General features: G+C 43.1%; 1 protein-coding gene across 1 annotated transcript in view; it reads right to left on the bottom strand.

Moving 5' to 3' along the window:
- The window catches only part of SPATA17 (spermatogenesis associated 17), a 489,596-nt gene that overhangs the window by 149,733 nt on the left and 318,057 nt on the right, over nucleotides 1-21,806 (bottom strand). Inside the window, exon 7 of the mRNA XM_030194667.1 lies at nucleotides 14,917-15,117. Coding sequence (XP_030050527.1) covers nucleotides 14,917-15,117 — 201 coding nt within the window. The remainder of the gene's footprint in view (nucleotides 1-14,916; nucleotides 15,118-21,806) is intronic.

Consider the following 21,806-nt stretch of genomic DNA (forward strand, 5'->3'; position numbering starts at 1 on the left):
CCTTTTAAAACCAGAAATTGTTTAACAATACAAACCCTTGAATCTCCAATCCAATTCCCGCTGATTAAAGTAATCCCAGTTTCACAGGCTTCACTCTTTTTGAATTAATATATTAAGAGGAATCATTTCAGAGGAAACAAGGAGACAAGATGGCGGCGATAACGGATGTGTGATCCCGAAGCTCCTCAGATCTCTCTTTGTTTGATCCTGAGAACTTCTTTCCCCGATAGTTTAGATGGGGAAAAGAAAGGGAAAAACGCTGGTACCTACCTCCGTGGCACCAACGTCGACACCTATCTCTAGGCAATCGACTTTGGAGAACTTTGGTATCGGGATCCTTGGCGAGTTGGTATCCACTTCGACGGTCTCAAACCCCTCCGGGGACGAGTGCAGCGCAGAGGGAGCGACGCTGAGTCCTCCCGTTCTCACCGCGCCTCCACAACCCGGAAGTGGACCGTTAGCAGTGGGGTCACTGCAGTTGGAAGCGCGCTCTCCGATGCTAGTGGTAGGAGGACCCACCGCCGGATTAACCTCGAGTTTAGAAACAACAAAGCAGGGGCAGACGCAGGACGCCACCCCCGCTACTCGAGGTTTGCCTTCCGAGAAGAATGGAGGATGAATAAGACCAATGTCGGTGACTATGGAAAGTCTGTGGGACGCAATACAGGAGGTCAATGGAACGTTACTACAGATGAATAAGTCTATTAAAGGTGAGATTGGTGAATTGAAGCAAACTGTTCAAGATTTATCTCTAAATGTCCAAGAGCACAAGGAAAAGATCTTTCAGATGGAAAATGAGGTTGAGAAATTAAAGAATTTAACTATAACTTTAGTAAAGGACAAAGAAATCCAGGAAAGAAAATTAGAATACTTGGAAAATAATACTCGGAAGAATAACCTGAGGATGCTGAATTTCCCCAAATCCCCTCTAATATCAGCAGATGAAATGCTTAAAAAATATTTTGGTGAAGTACTGGGGATTTTGAAAGAGGGATTTCCACCTATTACACGGCTCCAGTATATTACTGGAAACGTGAAATTATTGAAAGAGCAACCTCAGATTACAGCAAATTTGAACTTGACTGAATTTCTTGAGACCTCTCTGGAATGTATTACAGAGAGAACAACATTGTTAGTGACCTTTGCTCTTGAACTTGATAAACAAAATATTCTTAGATTATATTTTCGCCATGTAAATGATGTTTTTTTGGGGCAAAAAATACAGATTTTTCCTGACTTAGCTAGGAATACACAAAGAGAAGAAAGGAATTTTTGCTTTATAAATCTAGAGTTTTGAAATTAGGTGCCACTTTTCTTTTGAAATTCCCATGCAAATGTCATATTATGTTTGGTTCTAATAACTATATATTTTTTCCCCCACAAAAATTATTACAATTTATTTCATCCAAGGAAAATGTTCTAGAACCTAATGTGTTGCTATCCTAAATGCGCTGATACGTCGGCTGTGAATTTCAACTATGCCCTTTCCGTTAAGAATATTTGGCTTATTTTTATAGGCCTCTTTTTCTTTCTTTCTTTTTTTTTTTTTTTCCTACTATCTTGTCTCAAATTATTGTGGACTAATATTAATTTGTTAATCCTAACTTAGAACCTATATAGGTAATAAGTAACTAAAGTTGTTGTAATTTGTGTATTACTGATATTTCCTGATTTATGTCAAGAGATGTAAATATGAAAATTATAAATAAAGAATTAAAAAAAAAAAAAGAGGAATCATTTCAGAGGAAAAAAAACATTAGGAGTCATACCCGGAACTCTGGGAAAACAACAATCTCGATATTAATCATCTATAACAATATTAATTTTGTTCAAATTTTTCTGGTCTTTTATCATTTTCAAATCTTAACCGTTTCCTACTTCAGTAGAACTTCATTTGCTGTATATTCTCAAAGGATTCGATTAGATTATCCATGTGGCTCATTAACAAGACTATCTGAAGCAAAGTCATTCTCTACCACCGTCAGGTCCTGGAGCACCCTCCAGATGACATTCAATGCAACCTCCACGGGAGCCAAAAACTCCAAGCTGATAACTCTTAAGGGTTTAGGAGTAGCACTGCCGACACGGGTTCAGCTGTAAACAACTTCCGTTTCAGCATACACTCCTCCACTCCTTTGGGCATGGTGGTTAAATGATTTTTGAGCGATGAAGTTGTTTCCAGGTCCAAGAGCATCGACGCTCCTTCGTCGGCGCTAATCAAAGGACTCATCAACCCAGTCATCTATGGGCAGCTCATCACACAGCGGTCCCACACTTGCTGCACAGGGGACAAAACGCTGGTCATCGGTGGCTGACCCCCCATTGTCCCCTTCCTCTGTTAAGACAACTGCGATGCAGAGAGGAAATTTCAAGTGAACAAAAACTGAACTTCAGAGGACAGCTGGGCCATTGAGTGTATGAGCTTCAGGTCACCATCTTTCCCCTCTCCCTAATTTGGGACACTCTTTGTCTGGTTTCTCCTCAGAGGCCTGTCTGATATGGATAACCCTTCAGCATAGCCCTCTGAGTCATTGAAACACGGAAGCCCCTCCACCACTTACAAGGTGGTGTCCCTTCGGAGGGGGAATGATGACATTTTTTTTAACCCCCAATCACAATTGTCAAGGTTTTGGAAGCTATGTCAAATGAGCTACTTTTCAACTTCTGTCACATTATTGAGGCCTTCCAGAGACTTGCCCCTTTTCCTGCTGAGGTAGTGCCTTTCAGCATGTTCTTAGATTTTGCAGGCATTTGTGTATGTATTGCACTATTGTAATCCTGGTGCTGAGTGTAGCATGCTTTGAGATATTTGTGCCAAATGAGTCCAGAGTCTTCTGGTCCTTGCCTAGCAGAGCATCTAAATGATCCTTGATTGCCTGGCCTACTTGAATGTTGACATCACTACCAGCAAGTGGTACAGAAGTCCAGGCTTGTATTGGAGATCTATTTTTCTTGCCACTAGCAAACAGTATAAGGGGTTTGCCACATCATAAATTACAGTTCTTGCCAGAGTCCCTTAAAAAGAAAGCACTACATCTCCTCTTGGGGTATAAATGAAGTGGAGCAGTCAAAAACATTCACTCTTGGGTCTTGTTTTCTGAAGAGAGAGTTGGAGAGGCAGGACTGAGACCATCTTCTGAATGAACCTTAAATAGTTCAGGTCCTTCAGAGCAATGTATTGTACATTGAGAGCGAAAACAAAAAAAGGGGTGCGGAAAATAGGCTCTATTCAAACAATGGGGCAGACGTATAAATTCGTTAAAACAATGATTTTTATTGTGAATAGGTGACTCAACACAGCCGTGTTTCGGTGCCGTAGCGCCTTCCTCAGGAGTCTTCCGGAAGTGTTTCAATCTTTGGGGTGATTGGCACACTGGGGAAAAAACACTAAGGGATACACAATCCTTTCTTCCAAAGAAGTATTCAATGGTTAGATGGGTAACACTCAGGAAGATAATGGCATAAAGAAATGCACAGTTCCTCAGGAAGAAGATTGATGAATCTCGCACAGGTGGACTAAAAACGCCTAAAAAAACGTATGGCACCAGTGTGGCAGAATGTATATCTAAAAGACGTTAGGGCAGAGGTTTTTGATCATAAAAAATGCCACGAAAAAGGATGCTGGAAAAAGGTGCGTCCATAAATTAGCGTGCGACGTGCAGGAAGTGAATGGTAGGCCTATTGATTCCTCATTCTTCCATTACTCAGGCAATAAGCACAAGGATTACAAGTTCAAGACCATGGAAAGGTAGATCATCATGATAGCTGATGGCTCTCTGAGCTCCACTGTTGGAACCTTTCAAGTTTTTCTTCCTGGGGAAGAATCAAGATTTATTATTTATTTAGATTTTGCTCACACCTTTTTCAGTGGTAGCTCAAGGTGAGTTACATTCAGGTACACTGGATATTTCTCTGTCCCAGGAGGACTCACAATCTAAGTTTGTACCTGAGGAAATGGAAGGTTAAGTGACTTGCCCAAGATTACAAGGAGCAGCAGTGAGATTTGAACCAGCCACCTCTGGATTGCAAGACCGGTGCTCTAACCACTAGGCCACTCCTCCACTATAACTTACCGAGTGATGTCCACTCCTAAGGTTAGGACTACTGATAGTTTTGTACATTGAGGGAGTCAGCTTGGAGTTCTTAGTGATGCAAGCATTTTGGAGGATGGTTTAGATATGTTGATGAGTTCTGGAGCCACCTTGAGCTTGAAAGGAAGAATGCCTGTGAAACTCCAGAAAGCAGTGGCAGCTGTTGCAGTTCCTACTATTTCCTCAGTGCTGACTGATGATGATATAAATGCACCAGTTGTGGTGGTAGAAGGGAGCAACACTGAGAAGATGCTGATCTTTAGGAGAGTTTGAGCGTGTGTTTGCAGGATCAAAGTATGGGGGATGAAGGCAGAAGCTGTGATTTCTACTCAGAATACTGAGGTGAGAGGGGATATGGAGGTTTGAGAACTTGCTGCTGGTTTCTCTGCTGTTACAGTACCTCTCCCAGTACATTTATCCATATAGCCAATGTCCCACCTAATGCTACTGTAGATAAAGTATGGGCAATAGTCTCATAAATAGATAACTCCTTAGGTTTCATGTGTTTCTCCATTGTGTCAATTTACCTCCAGAACTTCACTTAAAGTGTCACAAGATAAGGCTCTCAAAATCCACGGGAAACAATTGCAAGCCATAAAGTCATCAATGGAGGGTTTATGTGGAATGGATGTTGCTGTGATAAAAGACAACCACCGTCTTTGGAACAAGGTTACTAGCCTGGAAGATCATTTGTGGTTTTCCAATTTTCTTAAGAGTACTGTTATAACACTAATTGATATGATGAAAAAGTATTTTAAAGAAGTTCTGAAATACCCATACGAGACTTTCCCCCTGCTTATACAAGTATATTATATTACTCCTCTCATAAGAAGTGACCGGTGGGGGGGGGGGGGGGGGGGGGGGGGGGTCAAGTTGACTCTGAAGGAGAAACAAATCTGGATGCAGATACTTTAGATTCAAAGTAGCCAGGTCTGTTTCCAGAGTCTATAATAATATGCATTTGAATGCAGTTGTCTCTGGAAAGACCACAGATATGGGGAGAGGTGGAGATAGTGCTGGGCGGGGAGGGGAGGGGAGTAACTGCAAAAAATGGAAGTGGGTTGCAGTTCTGTTCTGTATTTTTGTATGTTTTACTTTTTATTTTGGCACTCTTTTAAACTATGTTTTCTGTTGATTTGGTCTTGGATTGCTGTGTTGCTGTACTGTAATCATTTTCTAAATAAACAGTTTCAAATTGGTCAGGTCTGCATTACTTGTGTCCTTTCCATTAAAGTCATATTGAAATCAGGCTCTGCATTCTTTCCTTCATAATAAAGATATTCCCTTTTTTAGCCCAAAAGTAAGAGTTTATCTTTATTTCAGTAAAGGAATTCAGGATAAACTTAAGTCATTTTTGACATTCTGATAGAAGTTGGTGGATGGAGTTTGGTGCCGATTTTCTGCCTAATGTAGATGATACAGTTTGAGGGAGTTCAGCATATTTTTTATGAACCCCATCAAGTTAAGAAATTTATTGAAGAGATGATTTGTGAAAAGGAGTAGTTCCCCAGCATAGACTAGATTCTATATATGACACCTAAAAAATTGGCACTGAAACAAAATATGCCTAGGTGTATTCTATAAAGTATGCCTAAATTTAGGTGTACTTTGTAGAATAAGCCTAAATTTCTGTGCAGTTTATAGAATATGCTGAGTGCCCATCCGTGCGACTACATTTAGTCGTAGGCAATTATGTCGGTGTAAATACCGATGCTTAAATTATGTGCGGACCGGGTATATTCTACAACAACGTGGGCCATGCCCCTTTTCAACTATGGGACTTAGAATTTACACGCATCACGTTATAGAATAGGCTTAGGCAGTTCTGCGCGTAAATTCTAATTAATGCCAATTAGTGTCAATAATTGCTTGTTAAGTGGCAATTATCAGCGCTGACTGGCTTGTTCACTAATTAAGTTGTACATGCAAATCCAAAATACGATTGAATTTGCACGTGCAACTTAAGTCACGCTATATAGAATCCAGGGATATATGCGTTAGGGAGGATGGTTGAATCTGCTTTGTTGTTATCTGCTGTCAGTTGATTTTCTTATAATAATTATTTGCTTGTTTTTGTGAGATTTGTTTTTTTTGCCTTCTCCTCACCCCCATGTATAATGGTGCATTTATTACTATTTTGTCTTTTTTTTTCTTAATTTTCTTTCCGTACAATAGGAGTGTTTCTGACATGGGATTTGTTCTCCATGTGCATCGTTAACAAATTCCTATAAATACAAAAAATGAAAGGTAAATTATCCTCCACTATATGGTGAGGTTCCTCCTTGGGAAAGAGGGGGCTCTGATGGTACTGCTTCTTTGTGGATGACATCCCCGTTGGTCAAGAGGGCAACTAGAAAATAGATCTGCTGAAGCCTGGGACCTGCCCAGCTGTGGGCTGGCACAGTACTCATAATGTCTTGGAAGGGCAAAGACTGGTCATGTACACACTTCAAGACTGGCTGGACTGGGTTTTCTAATCTAACAGCAGATATATTCAGTAGACGTTCTTGAAAAACTGCAGGAACTAATCTTAATTAGGTTGAGAACATGGCAGCTGCAATATACTAGATAAGCCCAGGAAGGTATCTTCTGCCTTCTGCATCAAGGTGACTTAGGGGCTCTTTTTCGAAAGAGAAGGACATCCAAATCTGTATAATCGAAGCTCGATTTAGGACGTCTTCAACTGCAAGTACGTCGCAAGGATTTCCAAAGTTCAAGGGGGCGTGTCGGAGGTGTAGTAAAGGCGGGATTTGGGTGTGCTTAACATTTGGACATCTTTGACCCATAATCGAAAAAAACAAGGACGTCCCTGACGAACACTTGGGCGTTTTCACCCGGACGTGTTTTTCTTACGGCTAAGGCACAAAAAGGTGCTCGAAAGATTGGAAGGAGGTCAGCATGAACTTAAAGTGTAAGAAATCAGCAAGGGCCCGAGATTGCCACCAGAGGCGTTCGGCGGAGTGGGTACAGGAACGTAGGTAGCGGATATTAGAAGTCAGCCAAGGTTGGGGTTTTGTACGCCTTATAGGGCGGGTCATCAAAGGTGCAAGAGTGTCTAAGGCAGATGATAGAATATTGTTGTAAGAAGAAACAGCCTCGTTGACAGACGTGGATGGTGCCACAGTCGAGAGGAGCTTTGAAACATGGGAGGATAGAGATGAAGGGTCAATACCATGAAGATTCCTAGATAAATTAGGTAAGATAGGACGGGACTGGGAGGGAGGAGATTTAAGTGTGAAAGTTATAAGATGGTGATCAGAGAGGGGAAGATCAGAGGCAAGGAAACTAGAGGGTGAACAGTTAGAGGAGAAGATAAGATCAAGACAGTGACCATTTTGATGAGTGGGGGAGGTGGAGCATAGTTGGAGATTAAAGGAGGATGTTAAAGCGAGTAACTTGGAAATATAAGAGTTGGAAGGATCATTAGCAGGAATATTAAAGTCACCAAGGATGAGAGAGGGGGAGGAAGGATCATGGAAGAAGGCAAGCCAGGCATCAAAGTCACTGAGAAAGGATGAAAGGGACTTATCAGGGGGACGATAAATGACCGCTATTCGAAGAGGCAGAGGAGAGAAAAGGCGGATAGAGTGGACTTCAAAGGAGGAAAAACAGTGAGATTGAGGTGGAAGAAGGGGTTGAAATCTGGAGGAGGGAGAGAGAAGTAATCCAACACTGCCCCCACGGCCAGCAGGGCGAGGAGTATGTGAAAAAAGATAACCGGCAGAGGGCTGTGACTGAAGCAGAGTCATCAGGGCAGAGCCAGGTTTCTGTTATGGCGAGCAGATGGAGGTGACGTGAGATAAAGAGGTCATGAACATATGGGAGTTTGTTGCAGATAGAACGGGCATTCCAAAGGGTGCAAGAGAAGGGCAGAGAAGAGGAGGGGAGTAGAGGAATAGTGATGAGGTTAGAGAGGTCACGGTGAGATCTGTAGAGTTGGGATAATAGTTGGTGAGGAGGGCCAGGATTGGGATTGATGTCACCAGCTGAGAGTAAGAGAAGGAGTAAAAGAGAGAGGAGGAGAATAGGAGAGGTGTGGCCATGAAGGTGTCGAAGGCGAGAGGTATTTAGGTGGAATGGGGAAGGCAAAATGGAAGGAAGAAAGAGATGAAGATTAAAAGCTAAGAGGGAGGAAGAGGGTAGGAGAGAAGGTGAGGTGATGAAGTCGATGGATGGGCAGTGAGTTCCTGTAGTGGAGAGAAGTAGGGGGTGAGGGAAAAGATTAGGAAGGGACAGGGCAAGGAAGAGAATATGCATAGGGGCCATACTGTGATTCAGAATTAGGTATAATTGGGTGAGGTCAGTAGTGACTGGGAGAAAATAGATGTAAAGAGAAAAATGCCCCGCGCGCCGTTAGGCTTGCAGCACCAAGAGCGGAGGCCCTGAGTGGATCAGAGTGGACCTGGGAGTCACCCCAGAGAAGGTTTTAAAGGATATGCAGATGAGCTGCAAGTCCTCCACAGCACCTGAAAGGCAGCCGGTGGTAGAGCTGGGCACCTCAGCTGAAGAAGGCTTACCAGGGATTAGGCCGAAGCCAGCATTCCTTCCCCTGAGGGTCGCCTGATCCTAGCCAAAAAGCACCTGGAAACCCTGGCACTTGGAGCGAGGGCCCTGGGAAGATCGGGGTGGACCTGGGAGTCACCCCAGATACAGCTGTGAGGAAATGCAGAAGGGCTGCAAGTCCTCCACAGCGCCTGGTGGGAGCACTGGGCACCAAGAGCGGAGGCCCTGAATTGCATCCCAAAGAATCTCTAGAGTCACAACAGCTGGTCTCTGATATCCTCCATTTGTTCCGGGTGCATTCTCCTGTGAGTGCGAGGAGAGGGAATGTACCTCCTGTCCTCGCAAACGAGCTGTTTCCACAGGAGAGGAAGTTGCTACGGGGCCTCCTCCTGCAGCAACCAGGGTCTGTCCGTCGTCGGGTGCACCAAAGCTCTGCTCCTCCGAAGCAATTCTAACATCTCCGGGTCTCGGAGGGGCTGTATTCGAGGGCGGACTCAACGTGGCTCCCTCGACACTATGTTCCCGACCTTCTAATGGGTTTATCGAAGTGCCCATCAGGGATCCCAGCGCTCGCAACCCCATCTCCTTTAGAGTCGCCTGTCTCATGATGGAAGTTTCAGAACGGCTCGTGGAGGTGAGCACGTTAGTTTTTCCCTTCCTTTTCCCCATAACAAGTATAGGGAAAGTCCCAGGTTTCTTACTAGAGATCAGGAGGTGCAACAACGCACGTCCGTTTCAGACGCCATCTTGAACCTCTCGACATGGACGTCTTTGGTTTCAAAAATCGCCAAAAGTCAGAAACGTCCATGTCTAGGGACGACCAAATCTAGGGATGTCCAAATTTAAGGATTTGGATGTCTCTGATGGTATTTTTGAAACAAAAGATGGACATCCATCTTGTTTCAAAAATACAGGTTTCCCCGCCCCTGGATTTCGCCGTTTTGTAAGGACGTCCAAATCGCAACTTGAACATCCCTTTCGAAAACGTCCCTCTTACTTTACTATTCTTAGCATGAGGACAGCTGTGCCTGTGTCAGAGTCTCCTTCTGCACTGAGGTTGCAGCATACATTGGCACTGATTCTGGCCACTTTGGCTCTGAGGCCTTTGTATGCTTCAGCACCAAAGGTTTTCAGACATTTCAGCACCAAAAGTTCCTTTTACTTTGGTACCAACTTCTGCACCAAGTGAGACCAGCTTGAGACCCTGGTTTTTGGGTCTAGACAACTCCTTTCTAAGGAGGTGGAGAGAGTATAGAAAATCCAGCTTGGGTCTTCTGGCATGAGTTTCCACAGGGTGTTGCTTTCTATAGTGGGTCTTTCTGCTGTCAGATGGTCCCATGGAAGGAGGATTCCTTTTGGGAGGCCAAGCAACTTCTATCAGCAGTGTAGAAAAGTAGAAGCCATATTAATCTGGATGAAACTGAATTTATGCAGTTGTCAAGATACTTTCACATCAGAAGAAAAGAGCCTATATGTTTGTATACAATCTTTCCTGCGCGCTGCCAGCACTGACCCTCCTCCTGCTGCATCTTTTTTAAAACGGCTGCTGAGATTTACAAGGGTGGCCTCGCAAGACTTCAGTGGAAGTCTCGGCAGCCATTTTTAAAGAGCAATACAGCAGTAGGAGGTCAGCCCAGGCAGAATGGAACTGTCGCCACTGTTTGAAGAGCAGTAAGGTTTGAAGGATGAAGAGAGGAAGGACAGACCTGCGAAGGAGGTGCTGGACTCAGGGGGAAGGGACGGAGAAAGAGAGGTGAGGTTGATGCTGCTACCTTTAAAAAGAATACCCAAACAGGCAGTGATCACATACCACTGGAACCGCTGCTCTGCCTGTGTGCCGGCCCAATGCAACACACCTCCCAGGTGCTTGCGACATACTAGTGTATTATGACACACTGGTTGAGAATCGCTGCTATAAAGGAAAATAGAATACTGGCACAGAGCAGGTGTAAAAGCATGTGCCTAAATGGCAGAGATATAAGTACAGAAGTACATAAGTATTGCCATACTGGGAAAGACCAAAGGTCCATCAAGCCCAGCATCCTGTTTCCAACAGTGGCCAATCCAGATGACAAATACCTGACAAGAGCACAAAAAGTACAAAACATTTTATACTGCATACCCCAGAAATAGTGGATTTTCCCCAAGTCCATTTAATAATGGTCCATGGACTTTTCCTTTAGGAAGCTGTCCAAACCTTTTAAAACTCCGCTAAGCTAACTGCCTTTACCACATTCTCTGCCAACGAATTCCAGAGTTTAATTACACATTGAGTGAAGAAAACATTTCTCCGATTCGTTTTAAATTTACTACATTGTAGCTTCATCGCATGCCCCCTAGTCCTAGTATTTTTGGAAAGCGTAAACAGACGCTTCACATCTACCCGTTCAACTCCACTCATTATTTTATAGACCTCTATCATATCTCCCCTCAGCCGCCTTTTCTCCAAGCTGAAGAGCCCTAGCCGCTTTAGCCTTTCCTCATAGGGAAGTCGTCCCATCCCCTTTATCATTTTCGTCGCCCTTCTCTGCACCTTTTCTAATTCCACTATATCTTTTTTGAGATGTGGTGACCAGAATTGAAGACAATATTCGAGGTGTGGTTGCACCATGGAGCGATACAAAGGCATTATAACATCCTCATTTTTGTTTTCCATTCCTTTCCTAATAATACCTAACATTCTATTTGCTTTCTTAGCTGCAGCAGCACACTGAGCAGAAGGTTTCAACGTATCATCAACGACGACACCTAAATCCCTTTCTTGGTCTGTGACTCCTAACGTGGAACCTTGCATGATGTAGCTATAATTCAGGTTCCTCTTTCCCACATGCATCACTTTGCACTTGCTCACATTAAACGTCATCTGCCATTTAGATGCCCAGTCTCCCAGTCTTGTAAGGTCCTCTTGTAATTTTTCACAATCCTCCCACGATTTAATGACTTTGAATAACTTTGTGTCATCAGCAAATTTAATTACCTCACTAGTTACTCCCATCTCTAGGTCATTTATAAATATGTTAAAAAGCAGTGGTCAGAGCACAGACCCATGGGGAACCCCACTAACTACACTTCTCCATTGAGAATACTGACCATTTAACCCTACTCTCTGTTTTCTATCTTTTAACCAGTTTTTAATCCACAATAGAACACTACCTCCTATCCTGACTCCTATCCAACTGACTTGGCGAACGCCATTACAGCACTATGTAAGCCACATTGAGCCTGCAAATAGGTGGGAAAATGTGGGGTACAAATGTAACAAATAAATAAATAAAATCCCATGACTCTCCAATTTCCTCTGGAGTCTTTCATAAGGTACTTTGTCAAACGCAAATCCAGATACACAATATCAACCGGCTCACCTTTATCCATATGTTTGTTCACCCTTCAAAGAAATGTAGTAGATTGGTGAGGCAAGATTTCCCTTCACTAAATCCATGTTGACTTTGTCTCATTAATCCTGTGCAACATAGCATTCTATAAGTTACGCATGTTGAGTCCTGCCAATGCTCTGCTCAGACTCTGCCTATGAATACACCCATCTGTAAAATACATGCTATATAAGTTATGCACATATTTACAGAATAGCGCATAGGTGGAATTTTGCCATTTGCTTGCTTATGTGCACACATATGTGCGTATATGCCATTATATTAGTAATTTACACACATAATCAATGTGTAAATACTAGCACCTATTTTGTAAAATTACACTATTGTGTACTTATGTATCTATGTTTAGCCACTCAATCTGTGACAAATTTAAAACCAAGCATCTAGGCACCTAATTGCATGGCTAAGCACTTAGATCCCTTTAAAATTTGTCCTTTGTGTGTGTGTGTTTGATGGGGTTTCCCGATTTCTCACATTTTTTTGAATAGAATACAAGTGCTTCTTCTACACTGACCTAAGATATTAAAAAAAAAAATTGGGAACCACTGCTCCTTTGAAAATGAGGGATGACTCTACTCCCCCATAATAGCAAAATGCATGGTTGTGTGATCCACATAAGATATCACACCTTGATCATCAGGAATAGCCAGTACAAAATCAACTGGACTTTAATTAGAACTATGTTAAACTAGGTATAATTTAGTGGTAACTGAAGGTTTTGATGTGAGACTAATTACATCCTATTTTCTTACTGCCATCGTGTTCTGACAAAGAATTAGCAAAACCAAGTGAAAATATATGGATAGAGAATTTGTAGTTTCTCTTCTTAAAGCTCTCCTTCTTTCAATAGGTTATCACTAACAAGTCACAGCTGGAGTTACTGCAAGCACTGAGTAAAGACTGTGAGGCTAATAAAAAGAAATGATTCACGCCTCATTTATGTTCACTTATGTTTTACATTAATAGAAACCAATAATAGGAACCAGTTACCATAAAAGTCATGGACCGTAAATAACACAAATGGCAAATAAGTATCATCTAGTACTTTTCACAGCTGGACAAAAGGATTACTATATTTGAAAGCAGTTAATGAATTTTTATTGAAACTTTACTCTTTAAAGGCACAGTGGCTTGATTCTAAGCCTTCTTCAGAGAAACATAAAGCTCTCCATTTTACATTTTTTTTCTGAGTTATTTTACTTGCATAAAACTTTCAAAACATCAATGTTCTGTTATTTGTATCATTTCAGGGCTCTTTTACTAAAGCTTAGCATGCACGAATGGACATTAGCATGTGCTAAGTGCCACATGGTCCATAGGTATACAATAGGATGCACAGCATTTAACACATGCTGTTAGTGTGTGCTAAGCTTTAATAAAAGGGCCCCTTCATTCTTTAAATAGCATCTTATCAAGACACCAGGATGGCCAAGCGGTTAAAGCATTGGATTTAAGATCTAAACTAATCCAATGTGATTATTTCTATCCCGTTTAATCAATCTCCGTGGCTCACAGTGGTTCACAAATCTTAACATATATATATTCCTGTGGGTGTATATAATTGTGAGAAATTTGTTCTAGATAAAAAGTTTTGAGTCAACTGTCCTTGTTACTTTTAAATTAACCACTTTAGAGGCTGGACCAGGGAAGAGGAATTCAAGATAGAGAAAACCTTCAGTGAGCCATGAACATAGACTCAAGACACCTCAGCCTTGAACTTCTCTGTTACTAAAGGCATTGAAAAAGATTAGGTTAAGGATATAATCAACTGAGAGGACAAACAGTAGGAAGAAGACTGCAAGACCAAAAAAATAAGATGATTTTCACTAAATTAGAGTTTATTTAGTTTTCCCCTTATCCAATCTTGTCTGAATTCTCATGTCAGTTTTTACCCATTAGTTGCTTCCAAATTTGTAAGCTCAGCTAGCATTCAAAACAATTGTGCATATATTATATTAGTAGTTCTTCGTCCCAGTTCACTGTTCATCCACCTACTTGAGTACTGAGATCCACAGAAGATGGATGTTGGTCACCTTCTCAGTACTGAAAGTTGGATTAGCTAGTATAAGGTGAAAGACTTAAAAAAATTTTTTTTAGCTCCAGAGCATACTTACAGGGTTAAGGAGTAGCCTAATGGTTAGAGCAGTGGGCTGAAAACCAGGAAAGCAGAGTTTGAATCACACTTGGTATTCATGTTGGTCTTGGGCAAGTCACATAGCCCTTCACTACCTTAGGTGCAAACATAGGGCCCTTTTACCATAGGGCATTAAGCCCTAAGGTACACTTAGTGCATGCGAAAACATTTATCACAAAACACATTAAAGTGTTATACAGTAATTTTGAATTTTCCAAATGCTAAGCGCATGTTAATGAATTTTTTCAATTATTTTTGCGCATGTTAATAAATTTTTTCAATTCTTTTTTTGAAGGGGACATGCCATGGGCATGGAATGTGCATGTCTGCATTAACCAGCTAGCGCATTTTGATTAGCACGCGCTAACTGGTTAACGCAGAGTTAATGCTTGTGCATTAATAGAAAAATTAGCTTGGGACATGAAAAAAGAAAAGCCCTATTTTACAGCCACGTTAAAAATGGACTTAGCATGTAGGAAAGTCCCACATTAAAACACACTAAGCCCATTTTTTAATTATTTGCAAGCCCTCCTGACATAGGAATAATACCCAATTTGCCTGAATATAACTTGCCTTCAATTACTGAGAAAAGTGTGAATTAAATCCAAAAGCTCTTTAAGAATTTGGGACTGCTGAACATGTATCAAGTCTGTATGTATTATTCACTGCTTTGCCATTGAGAGTTCAAACATGATTTATTTGTAAGTAATTATACCTATCTCTATTGTTGTGGTAAAAGTCAAAATGACTAAGACATTATTACTAGTAATAGTTTCATTAAGAAATACTGATGTACCTGAGGTTTCTGTTTGCCAATGGGAGGCAAAGGTTGTATTGTTGGGAAGGAAAATGAGGTAGTATCTGTTGACATATCAACCAGGCCACAGCTATCATCCTTTGTTTGACGTTCCCAGTGGTTTAATGGTTTTGCTTTCTGTAACCGGAACTCCATTTCATCAGGAAACTGTCTGTATGGTGAGTTATAGATACCTGCAATCTAAATTCAAAATATAAAACATTAATGCTATTCAAGGTACTTTTTATTTATTCTTGTAATTTGAATGAAAACACTGAGGAAAAGTGAGGTCAACTTTAAAACAACCATAAAAAAAAAACATTCTTGGACCTAGCCCTATTTACATCCTGTTTCATGCTCCCACAGAAATCTGTTAAATGTTTATGGTTAATCCAGAATCTAGTTACCAAGCTCTTGACAAGCCCCAGACTTTGAGAAAGCATTTCTCCAGTGATTCAGTTTATTCACTGGCAGGGCTGGTACGAGGATATTAGGCATCCTAGGCAAACCTTCAACCTTGCCTCTCCACTCCCATTAATGACATTTTAGGATCTTTGCCTCTCCCCTAATCAAGATCACTCCAATACTACCTCTTCACCATTTCTATTGGTAAAAGTACATTCTTTTGTCAGGACCTATTGTTTTGCTTTGACTATAGCTGCTCTTTGGTGCCCCTCCAGAAGCTGCTGTTCTAGGCAACTGCCTTGTCTTACCTAATGTTTGGGTCAGCCCTCTTCACTGGTTGCCAATTGAGAATCAGGTGACATTTAAAATTCTTATTGTGACATTTATAACCTTCAAGGACATGACTCCAGATTTTCTTTGGTCCCAATTCATTTTTTATCTACCTATTTTTGTACTGAGAGCCGTGGAGGGGCATAATCGAATGGAAACGCCTATCTCCATGGGCGTTTATCTCCGAGAACGGGTCCATGAAGGGGTGGGCCGAACCGTATTTTCGAAAAAATGGACGTTTTTGAGTTGGGCGTTTGGTTTTTTTAGCGATAATGGAAACTAAAAATGCCCAGCTCAAAAACGTCCTAATCTGAGCCATTTGGTCGTGGGAGGGGCCACGATTCGTAGTACACTCGCCCCCCTGATATGCCAGGACACCAACTGGGCACCCTAAGTCAGTGCGGTGGACTTCAGAAAAAGCTCCCACATGCATAGCTCCCTTACCACGGGTGCTGAGCTCCCAACCCCCCTCCCCCAAAACCCACTACCCACAAATGTACAACACTACCATAGCTCTTAGGGGTGAAGGGGGCATCTACATGTGGGTACAGTGGGTTTTGGAGGCCTCCCATTTACCAGCACAAGTGTTACAGGTGGTGGGGGGGATGGGCCTGGGTCCACCTGGCTGAAGTGCACTGCGGTACCCACTAAAAGTGCTCCAGGGACCTGCATACATGCAGGCCTCTAGGACTTGTTACTGCTGTATAACATTGGCACACCAGTTGACACCTGAAGACTAATCTCTCCGAAAACGTCCTTTATTGGAATAACCACGTTTACTCACAGTTAACTGCAGATCAGAGGTTGTGCCCCACCACTGGCAACGAGTCTCCCTGGTAGTGAGATTAGCAGGTCAGAGCTGGCAGAATGTTGTAGAATGCCCTCTTTCAGCCACATTCAAGGTAAGAACTAAGTTCTCTAACGTGGCTAACACATGGAAGGGATCTAAAACTGGCTTACAAAAATGGCCACTACCTCATGGACTACCGGAAACACAACAGGGCACACTCTGACCCAGTAGGCAGGGGGAAAAGCACCATGGGAGAAGAGCCTACCAACCACCAACATCGTGAGACTGTAACAGAAGCTAATGAAATCACGGAGCCCAATACCCTACACCCACCACAATGCAATGCTGATGTGACCCTGTAGTGCACCCGAGAGCCACATCTGACCCAGGGAAAGGCTGTGACAGGATCGAACATATTCTGCTGTCATGGAGGTGGGTACGGCATTTGAGGCTGGCATAGAGGCTGGAAAAAAAGTTTTTAAAGTGGGGTTTTTTTGTGGGAGGGGGTTAGTGACCACTGGGGGAGTCCGGGGAGGTCAACCTCGATTCCCTCCAGTGGTCATCTGGGCAGTTGGGGCATTTTTTTGGGACTTGTTCGTGAAAAAAAAGGTTAAAAAAAAAGTGACCCAAAATCGCGGTAAAAACGCCTTTTTTTTCGATTATCAGCTAAAGACGCCCATCTCTCCTCGGCTGATAACCACGCCCCAGTTCCGCCTCCACCACGCCTCCGACAGGCCCCCGTCAACTTTATTCGTTTCCGCGACGGAGTGCAGTTGGAAATGCCCAAAATTGACTTTCGATTATACCGATTTGGGCGCCTTTGCGAGAAAAACGCCCATCTCCCGATTTGGGTCGAAATATACGCATTTTTCTCTTTCGAAAATAAGCTGGATAGTAGATGGTTTGCTGGATACATTCTCAGTACTTCAAGCAAGATGAGTTACAGTAAGATGAAAGGCCTTTTTCTTAGCTCTACAGCTTACTCATAGAATAGCATGCTGAAAGTTGTAAGTGTTACTAGCAAATAAACTGTAATGATGAAAGCCTGACTTTTCAAGAAGATCATTAGTAGCTCATGCTGTTGTAGTGCCCTCACAGGTAAAACAGTAATACTGCTACTGAAAAAGGAGGGAAACTGCCATAAAGAGAAAATTGTGGACATCATGGACTATACAAATGGTTGGAGATATTTAGATAACAGGAACTGAGGGGACTGATACTGTCTCTCAAACCAGAGCCCCACCAAAAGATATGTACAACATTACTCCAACAAACCAGAGAAATGCAACAAGCTATACACAATCCCCTGGAGTTGCGATCGTTAAACTGGGCACATGCCCAATTTACACATGTACCTTAACTGGGTAACGAGCCAATCAGCAATGATAATTGACCAATAGCAACCAATTATCAGCACTAACTGGCCATAACTGAAATTTATGCAGGCATCTTTTTAGGCATATGCTAAAAAGAAGTGCACATAAATTCTAATGTGTGTAGCTGAAAAGGGAGCATGGCCATGGAAAGAGTGTGGGTCTGTCAGGGGCATTCTTCAAATTTACATGAGCGGTTATAGAATTTGGGGGAACCATGCCTATTTAGGCATGGGTATTTACACCAGGTTTTCAGTGGCATAAATGGCCACACCTAAATATTGACACATTCCCTAGCCCTGTTTGCTACTCTATAAACCATGCCTAACTTGAGGCACAGTTTACAGAATAGCACTAAGCATTATTTTTGGATGCACCTATTTTTTAGACACCATTTACAGAATCTGGCCCAACATGAACTACATAAAAATACAAAAAATAGCTCAGCCAAAATAATAATAGCTTTTTATGTCCACACAATTCTTCTGTTTTATTTAATTTTGCTGTTGTTATTTGTAGCTTTTATATTTTATGTTCATAAGAACCTTAATAAAACAGGAGGAAAAGACCTCAGACACATTGCTTAATAATGTATATGTTGCTAGAGGTTAGTGTTATATTTAAAAATCATCGGTCACAAAAACCTCCTGTAACGAGGCCACCATTTCACTAAGGCTTCATCAGGGGTATACACCAAATTAACTGCTCTGCCATCATTGTTTGATACAGTCTCAGCATTCAGCAAAAATCACCATAGGAGTCACTCTATAAATATAGCACAATATTGTTAGCAAGCCCTCAAAAATTTGGAGATTCAAAAAATTATCAAAACTACTTACTATACTACACAGCTGCCTTTGCTTTAATATTGACAACAAATAGAATTCTGCATTCTATTTTTTAGCACCATCCCTATGGAATAATCTACCCACAGATATCAGGTCAGAACTTTCACTAACCAAATTTCCCATTTAGTGCTTCTTAGCTTCCCACGTAGTTCTTGCAATTCTGCTGGTTTTATTCCTGTTTGATTTGCACACATTGTAGCATGTGACTTTAACTGTATTTGTATGATTGTTTGTGCCTGTGTGACTGTTCTCTTTCTTTTTGCAACTGACGTTCCTTTTGACGTCCAAATCTCAAGGGGGCGTGCCAGGGGTGTGTTCAAGGTGGGACTTGGGTGTTCCTAAGACATGGATGTCTTTCAGCGATAATGGAACAAAACAAAGATGTCCAAGATTAAAACTTAGAGTTTTGAGCTATAAAAAATAGCTGCAATGGGAATTGAACCCACTTCCCCAGGATCAAAGTCTGCTGCACTAACCACTAGGCTACTCCTCTACTCCATGCAAGAGGTGCCCCAAATGATCAGATGACCACTGGAGGGACTCAGGGATCACCTCCCCTTACTCCCCCAAATCACAAAAGATTTTTCCAAACAGCACTTCCAAAAGGAAAAGATAGACTTTATTTTGTAGAAAATTACCTTTCTTGTTCTGATTTTGGACGTTTTACAAAAAGCGTCCAAATTCAGACTTAGATGTCATATCCAAAAATGCTCTTTCTGTATTTGACTTGCCCAAAGTCTCAAGGAGCAGCAGTGGGAATTGAACCCATGTTGCCAGATCAAAGCCCGCTGCACTAACCATTAAGCCACTCCTCCTCTGTTTTGGATGTCTTGCATTTGGACGTTTTTTGTTCGAAAATGGACCAAAAACAAGGATGTTCAAATCACAAAGACATCCAAATCACAGGATGTCCTTGGTATTTTCGAAACAAAAGATGGACATCCATCTTATTTTCAAAAATGGCCTTCTCCCCGCCTCTGAATTTAGACGTCTTTGTAAAGCGTCCAAATTCCGACTTAAACGTTTCTTTTGAAAATGCCCCTCTATGTGGCATAAATGCACAGAATATCTGGCAGCAGCTTCTGGGGATCTGGCAAGATCTCCAGGATTACACAGTGGTCTTATCAAGCACACTCTCCACACAGCAAGTGCTGAGTATCTAACTGGAACCAGTGAGGCCATCAGTCCTGCAGCAACATCCTCCATAGTAGCCACAAATGGCACCAATGGCCACAACACCCAGCCAAGCTTCAAGCACCTGCCTCAGCTGCTGAGCTGCAACCTCCATCTAAGGGTCCAAGGATGGGACCCACAGCACCCTAAACCAGTAGGACAACCATGAGACCAGGGCCTTCAGCAGCAGAAGTCACTAACTAGCTGGGCACTGGGCCCAGCAGCAGATCAGCCACCTGGCCTCATGGTTGTCCCTGCATTTCCAGGGTGCAGCAGAGGTAGCAGGATGGACTGATAACTGTGAGGGTAGTAGGAGCACCAAAGGGGAGGATTCTGATACACTTTCTGCTCCTGCAAGGCCTGGGCCATCACCAGCAGCTCAGGGATGGGGTGGGGGAGTTGGTTCCCAGAGAGGACTGGGGATGGGGAGGATGAGATAGGGCTGTGAGACTCCTAATTGCCATGCTGTGGTGGTGTGTGCTGGGAAGAGGGGGTGGGGATGTGAAGGGGGAAGGGGATGTGTGCTGGGTGGAATGGGGTGGGGGTGTGCACTGGGAGGGGATGGTGGAGCTAGGGGGATGTATGCTGGGGGGAGGGAGAGAGGTGTAGTTAAGGATGTTGTAGAAATGCTGTGCACATTGCTCATTGGTCAGCTCTGTGTGTAGGAGGGAGGGAGCTCCTCATCCTCTGGGTCTAGCAGCTGCTGCTGTGGTTGCTGTCTTTCCTCTTGCAGGGTATGTCTTCTTCTGAGAGCCAGGGTGTGCAGCATGCAGCAGGCCATGAAAATTTTGGCAAACTTTCCAGGGCTGTCGAAGAGCTCTCCAGAATGGTCCAGACATCTGAAGCGATTCTTGAGCTGGTCAAAGGTTCATTCTAAGCTCTTTGAGCAGGGACTGTCTTTCTTCTATGTTTGTGCAGCGCTGCGTACGCCTTGTAGCGCTATAGAAATGCTAAATAGTAGTAGCAGTAGTAGTAGGTGCAGGTGCTCTTATGCCTCTTATTGTACTCCTCTTCTGGCTTATTTTGGGAGTGGACTATGGGAGTCATGAATCAGGTTCACTGGGGTAGCCTTAGTAATCAGGTTCACTGGGGTAGCCTTAGTCACCTGTGGGGGGAAGCAGAATCTCAGGCATGGGTGTGTATTGGCTGGTATGGTGACCTTGTAAAGCGAATGCTACATACCTGTAGAAGGTATTCTCCGAGGACAGCAGGCTGATTGTTCTCACTGATGGGGTGACGTGCACGGCAGCCCCTCCCATCGGAATCTTCACTAGCAAAAGCCTTTGCTAGCCCTCGCGCGCCGATGCGCACCGCGCATGCGCGGCCGTCTTCCCGCCCGAAACCGGCTCGTGCCGGCCAGTCTCATATGTAGCAAGACAAAGACTAGGGAAGACACAACTCCAAAGGGGAGGCGGGCGGGTTTGTGAGAACAATCAGCCTGCTGTCCTCGGAGAATACCTTCTACAGGTATGTAGCATTCGCTTTCTCCGAGGACAAGCAGGCTGCTTGTTCTCACTGATGGGGTATCCCTAGCCCCCAGGCTCACTCAAAACAACAACCATGGTCAATTGGGCCTCGCAACGGCGAGGACATAACTGAGATTGACCTAAAAAATTTACCAACTAACTGAGAGTGCAGCCTGGAACAGAACAAACATGGGCCTAGGGGGGTGGAGTTGGATTCTAAACCCCGAACAGATTCTGAAGCACTGACTGCCCGAACCGACTGTCACGTCGGGTATCCTGCTGCAGGCAGTAATGAGATGTGAATGTGTGGACAGATGACCACGTCGCAGCTTTGCAAATCTCTTCAATAGTGGCTGACTTCAAGTGGGCTACCGACGCTGCCATGGCTCTAACATTATGAGCCGTGACATGACCCTCAAGAGCCAGCCCAGCCTGGGCGTAAGTGAAGGAAATGCAATCTGCTAGCCAATTGGATATGGTGCGTTTTCCTACAGCCACTCCCCTC

This window comes from Microcaecilia unicolor, chromosome 3, assembly GCF_901765095.1.
Source record: "Microcaecilia unicolor chromosome 3, aMicUni1.1, whole genome shotgun sequence".
Taxonomy (NCBI): Eukaryota; Metazoa; Chordata; class Amphibia; order Gymnophiona; family Siphonopidae; genus Microcaecilia; species Microcaecilia unicolor.